At 41.0% G+C, this 6,255-nt stretch overlaps 1 protein-coding gene across 1 annotated transcript in view; it reads right to left on the bottom strand.

Moving 5' to 3' along the window:
- Positions 1-6,255, bottom strand: part of KIF4A (kinesin family member 4A) — a 118,877-nt gene that overhangs the window by 52,513 nt on the left and 60,109 nt on the right. Inside the window, 3 exon segments of the mRNA XM_077774969.1 lie at positions 376-391; positions 4,820-4,966; positions 5,081-5,139. Of these exon segments, the coding sequence (XP_077631095.1) occupies positions 376-391; positions 4,820-4,966; positions 5,081-5,139 (222 nt within the window).

The raw sequence follows: 6,255 nt of genomic DNA, 5'->3' as shown, positions 1-6,255 counted from the left end.
ACCATAATTTCCTAATTTGCTTTTTCCCCTCACTTTAACTTCTAGACAGCTGATGCAGAATACTAGCATCTAACAAAAAGTCAGTAAGCCAGACTGCAAATAAGGAAAATGACATCCCTAAGAAGCCCTGCCATCTATTAGCAGTCATACTATTAGGGATGGAGTCTATCCAACTTCAGAAATTTACAAAACTGGTNTTCATCCTGCAATGACAAGTGATATTTCAGTTTAGGAAAAGATCCTGAAGTGAAGCTTACTAGTGGATTTTATATTGGTTATTTAATTTTTTTTCAAGTGTACATAGAGACCCTTTAAGGTGCTGGACCCATTTTGTGCACATATATACACCCAAAACCACACATTTCCACTTCCCACCTCTTCAGACTCTATCCTCATTAAAAGGTCAATGGCGTAGTCTTTCTTTTTTTTTTTGTTTTAATTTTTTTTTAATGTTTTATTTATTTCTAGGAGAGAGAGAGAGACAGTGTGAGCAGGGGAGGGTCAGAGAGAGAGGGAGTCACAGACTGAAACAGGCTCCAGGCTCTGAGCTGGCAGTCAGCACAGAGCCCAACACGGGGCTCGAACCCACGAACCGCGAGATCATGACCTAAGCGAAAGTCGGACACTTAACCAACTAAGCCACCCAGGCGCCCCATTGGCGTAGTCTTTCTAAAAAGAAAATTAGGGTCATGTGGCAATACTGCACCTTTCCTGGTCTGCCAGAGATCATTGGGCCAAAGTGAAACATTAGCTATTCTAACAGGCCAAAGTTTAACTCATTTTATAGACTCTATCCTTTATGTTTTTATGACTAAGTCTACCTCTATAATGTACGGGTCTAGCCAGTTCTCATGGACATATCACCCTAAAAACAGACATATGAAATAAAGGCAATGCAGTAGAAAAGTGAATAGAAGGAAGGGTTATTTTGTATGTTTTTACAGTCACGGTAGCAAGACCCTACTCTAGAAGGAAATAAGTTCCATATAGGCAGATACCCCAGAGAAATGTGCTCATGAAGTCAGAGAAATCTCCCTCATATATCTAAGAACGAATCAATCCTATGCAGCTATTGCAGGTAGTGGTTACATGGAGGGAAAGGGCAAGCACTGATTCCCTTTCAGAGAAGGGCAATTCCTTTTTTGGGCACTGGAATGACAACCATCTAAAAGGGAAACCCAAAACCACTTATTAGGACTAATTTGTTTATAGGCTATCACATGAGCAAGCTCTCTTCTCCCCACTGGAATTTAGGCTTTATTTGGTTTTGCAACATATGGATTACCACTTCTGTTTAAGTGATTCTGCAAGCCCCGGGAAGAAAGGATTTCCAGGAAGTCTCATAATTAAAGAGGTCAAAGGTGAAAGAGCTACGGGCTCAATAGCAAGAAAAGAATTTAGGGTTAGCACATGGAGTCTCTACATCAGCCCAGTGAAACCTTACATAGTTGTTGAAACTTGAATCTCAGTACCTTTAAGGCGAGGAGTGAAGAGGTCCTTTCTGGGTGTAAAGCACCCAGAAATTCCCAATCAGTGAGACTCAAAGAAAATTCAAAGGAAGCTCCAGTGTTCCCACATCCTTTCTCATCATGACTTACAATACTGGTGATTCTCCAAGGACCAGACATATGAAATCCTTCTTGAAAAACAGAGCACTTCGATATATTATAGGTTGATGGTTACCCTTCCTTCCCTCCCATGTTTTAAGTTTCAATAAATGGACTACTTACGGACCTATCCTAGATTAGTAAAACCTGTAATGTTGGCTTTTGGAGACATTTTCTAGTACCTTCCAGAGGGTCAGGATTGAAGTAGATGGGTTAACCTTTGAAGAAGATATGTTACTGTGGTTGACCTTTTGGCTTTTGGCCCAATACAATTTTGTAATGCCAAAGGTTAAGCTTTGGTGACATGTTCTACATGAACTTGGAAGGATTCTGCCTTCATAATCCTGAATATAAATGTATAACAATGGGATTTATTTCAATCTAAAAGCCTTTTTCTCATTCTCAGGCTAGATGGAGAACCTCTTGTAAGGTAAAAATACGCGATTTGCTGAAGGTGATGGTCAGGGGGACAAGGCTAGGGTACATTGAGCTACACTGACCGGCAATACCCTCCAAAGAAGTTTGTGCTTGTTAGGCTGTAGGCAATCCCATTACTGGGCATGCAAAATGCTTTTTATGGAACTGGCCTTCAAGGAGGGGTTAAAAACAACAAAATTTGATTTTGTGGGAACTGAAAGGACTACATGAATTTCCTCACAGGTGACTGCAGCAAGGAGGTTTGTTTGAATTGTATTTTCAAGGAAGAAATGGTACAGTTTAGTGCTTAAAGCCCCGGGAGGAAGATTCGGGAACAATGGTTACCTTCCTAATTGAAAAGGGGGTGTTCATCCGTCATTTAAAATAAAAATAGTTTTAATCTAGAATGAAGGGCACAAGCACGTACATCCAAAACATTCTGCTTTCACTGTAGTGAGTCTTAATAAAAGCCACAGGATACATTGTTGTGTATGTCCAAGTAGCTGGGAGGGTCTTTAAACAATAGACATGGAAACTTCTGATTCAAGAGTCCAGCAGGAGCCCTGGGCAAAAGGGTTTACTCTGCCTAACTGTGACAGTGGAGGGAAGCCAGGGACTTTATCAGCCCGTGGTAACCTTAATACCTTCTTGCTGCATGTGCCAAGTGACTTTTGGTGGCAGACTTCCTACAGACTTCCTCTGAGTCAGCCACCACTAGCAACTTCCTCTATAGGCACACCAGGTACCAGTCATATCACCAGATCCTCACCAAGGATACGCCTTTTCTTATGTTATTATCTTGTTTCCATGGATTTGCTTCATCTTTCCCATGTGACTCAAAGCCCCAGAAATGAGATGGTGTGAAATCCTCTAAGATTGTTGTGGTGTCCATGAACAGTGTTGTCCTGGATCACTCTTTTGTGATCACATAAGCTTCAGTTCCAGTTATGGTTCCATAGCCTAGCTTATCTTAATTTTGAGGCAGCTCACACAAGATTTTTATATATCAGATGTTTCAGCTACATTTAAGTGGAATTATAGATGGTGAAATTTAACCTTGTGATAGCCATTCTCTGGCATGTACTCTGTAATTCAGCCACAACGAGGTCCTTATCACATTCTGAACTTTCAACCAGTTTGCTTTGGCATGTGCTTTTTGCTCTGTATGGATTGTATTTTCCCTGTTGTCTGTGTGACAAACTTCTATTCCTTTTTCAGGGCCCACGGTCTTCTGTACTGACTTCCTGAATTTTCTGGGCAGTTAATCACCTGTTCTTTTGTGTTGTCAGTGCCCTTTGCTCATATTGCTAATGTGAGAGGACTAAAACAGAAAGGGAGGGTTCCTAATTTTCTTTGCCGCCTCTCCCACTTGAGAACTTTAACCAGTGAACAAACTACAAGAGTTGCAAGAACAACTCTCGAAAACAACTGGACAGCAAGTAGGATGGGGCTGCACCAATGTTCTTCATTTAAGCCAGAGGCATGACAACTGGAACGGCCTCCAACCAAAAGTTTCATAGCCTTATTAACAATAAATCTGCTACCTGAGCCAAACCACAAGGACACACCCCTCTCCCGTCTCACCTTATAAAACTCCAATCCTGCTTCCACTCAAGGATTACCTGGAGTTCAGGTGCTCCCTGAGTGCATCTGCTTTTAATGTCCTTTTCGAGTTACTTAAATTATTTTCTTTTGATATTAATACAGTACTTAACAAGGTTACATAGCTACTGAGTGGCAGAATTGGCTTCAAACTAGGGTGTGTCTGGCTCTGGGGCCCAGGTTCTCAACTGCTGTGGCCTGTTTGTTGGATAAATGAACTGCCCTGTTGGACTGCTCGTGGAAGTTTTGCACAGCCCTACCTATTCTAAAACACTGCTCTCAAGCCTTTTGGGAATTTAGTCATTTAACTTATTGGAACTCATCCTAATCCTTCCTCCCACAATACTGTATGGTATTTTTAAAGGAATCTTGAAGAGTAAAATATAAGTGTAGATGATTTCGTGAAACTCTTTTGACAACTCTAGAAAACACTGGGCAAGACCTGAGATTTACCTGAGACTTTACCACCGTTCTGTTAAAGCCTCTGCCCACGAGCTAGAAATTACCACCAGTCATTTACAGACATTGTCACGGATTCAGAATGATGAACAAGAGGTATAGATGGAACAAAACCAACCATGGCCCCTTAACATAATATGACTTCAATTAAAAAAAGCAGCATATATATGCTTGAGGGCTAAGACAGAGAAGGAACACCAAAAATAAAAGAGGTTTTTAGGGTGGTGGGATTGTAGGAATTTTTCTTCTGGGAAAAATAACAAATACCCACTGCCCAAGCCCACCCACAGCTACTGTAACAGTTCTAAAAATAAATAAAAATGGGGACTTACAGAACAATCATTCAGACTAATTTATTACTGGTTATAAAAGAGAGCTATGGTATTCCCTGGTTGCTCTAAGACATCTGTTAGAACCCAGCCTACTTAAGATCGAGGTATAGCACAAGGCCTCTTATTAAGTTAGCCTACACTGAAAGGAAAGCAAATCAATGCCTGCTGCCCATGTTACCAGGCAATTTTGCACTGCGATGCTGCTGCTTCCAGTGTTTGGTCAGAGTACTGAAATACTGACGTGCCATTGCATATGTAACCTACAAGTGTTCTGATTTAATAAACTCAATATTCAGATCATACTCCGTGATCCATAATCTCTGCCCTCAAACAGCTCACAGCCTAGTTGTTTCAGCCAAAGGCACAAGTTAGATATATTTATATGCATCAAGAGAAACAAACGAAAGCGATACGTCTATCTACACCACCCCTACTTGGCTTACCGATAGCTGGGTAATCACTTGCTGTAGGTTACGAATTGTCTCTATGTTTTCCTTTAATTCCTGGTCTTCCAAAGTTTCCACTAGCTTTTGAAGATCCACTTTGCAGCTGAAAGTTCAAAGGAAGGAACCCAAAGATTAATCATACTGCAAAAACTGTAATGTTGGTGACCGCATACTAAGGTGGTATAGGTCACTAACAAACATTTGGTATGATACTTACGCTGCATGCTGCCTCAGTTCCTCTAGCTTGGCATTCATTTTTTCATTTGCTTGTTCTGTCTGCAACAGAGACCCAGGAGATCATCAGTGGCAATGCCTAACAGCCTCACCTAATTATGCCCTCTCTCCTACTCCTATGGATTAAAACCTAGGTAGAAAGGTTGGCTCCTTTGCTATAATAAGAGGATTTAGTGGGCTTTGGTAATTTAGTGAGAAATGTATTTTTTTGACAGAGTCATGGAAATTAGCCCTTCAGTCAACATGAGCTACTAAAAATAACATCTAAGCAGCTGGGTCTTATGCTTGCCATGAAGCTCAGACTATGGTGTGGACTGTGAAGCCTTAATTCCATATAGAACTTTGCAACTGGGAGAAAAAGCAATACTTCCTGGCATGCTACTCCCTGCTGTTTGCAAAAAAACCACTTACTTTAAACTGCCTCCTACACTATACTGTTCCCTAGCCCCAGCATAAGGGCATTTAAAACATAAAAGGGACTCACATTGAATATGAGTTGAGCTCTTTTTTTTTCCAGGTTACACTATCTGCTCTGGTAGGCCAGTTTTAGTAGGAGAAAGCAAGAAAAAGGGTGAGGCACAAGAATGGTGGCAGAGAAGAAATGGCCGAGAGGGCTATGTTTTGGGAAGGGTTATTGATATTTTTCATTTTATTTTAATCATAGTATCTGTAACGTGCTAGATCCTGTGACAGATTTGGGAAGGACAGGTTATATAGGACTCAAATGTCATGCTTGTTATGATGTTCCGACAGCATAGCAAACAATAAGCCTTCACGAAGCCATTATGACAGCCTTATAAAGTTCAGATGGGTATGTGGCTAGAGTAACAGGTACTGTCTGTTATGTCAGCCACACTCACATACATGTGAGACACAGCCTCTAGAGCTACTTCCAAGACACAGAATGCAGCTCTGGAGACCGAAAACTGTGTATAAAAATCCTCTAGCTCTCATTTTCACCCTTCCCCCAGTAATAGACAACGGATATAGGGTTTGGCCCCCTTGAAAGAATCTTTAAGCAGCTTACGCTTCCTTGACTAGAGAGCATGCTGATGTGCGAAGGTGCATAAATTACAGACGTTCAATTACATTTTGGTGTAAACTCATTTTCACTTTTGACAATAGTTGTGCTATTAAAGACTGAGTTGTACTTAGTCT

The sequence above is a fragment of the Crocuta crocuta genome, unplaced genomic scaffold (genome assembly GCF_008692635.1).
Source record: "Crocuta crocuta isolate KB4526 unplaced genomic scaffold, BGI_CrCroc_1.0 scaffold394, whole genome shotgun sequence".
NCBI lineage: Eukaryota > Metazoa > Chordata > Mammalia > Carnivora > Hyaenidae > Crocuta > Crocuta crocuta.
Note: the sequence above shows the minus strand (reverse complement) of the source record. Positions and strands in the feature narration are given on the sequence as shown.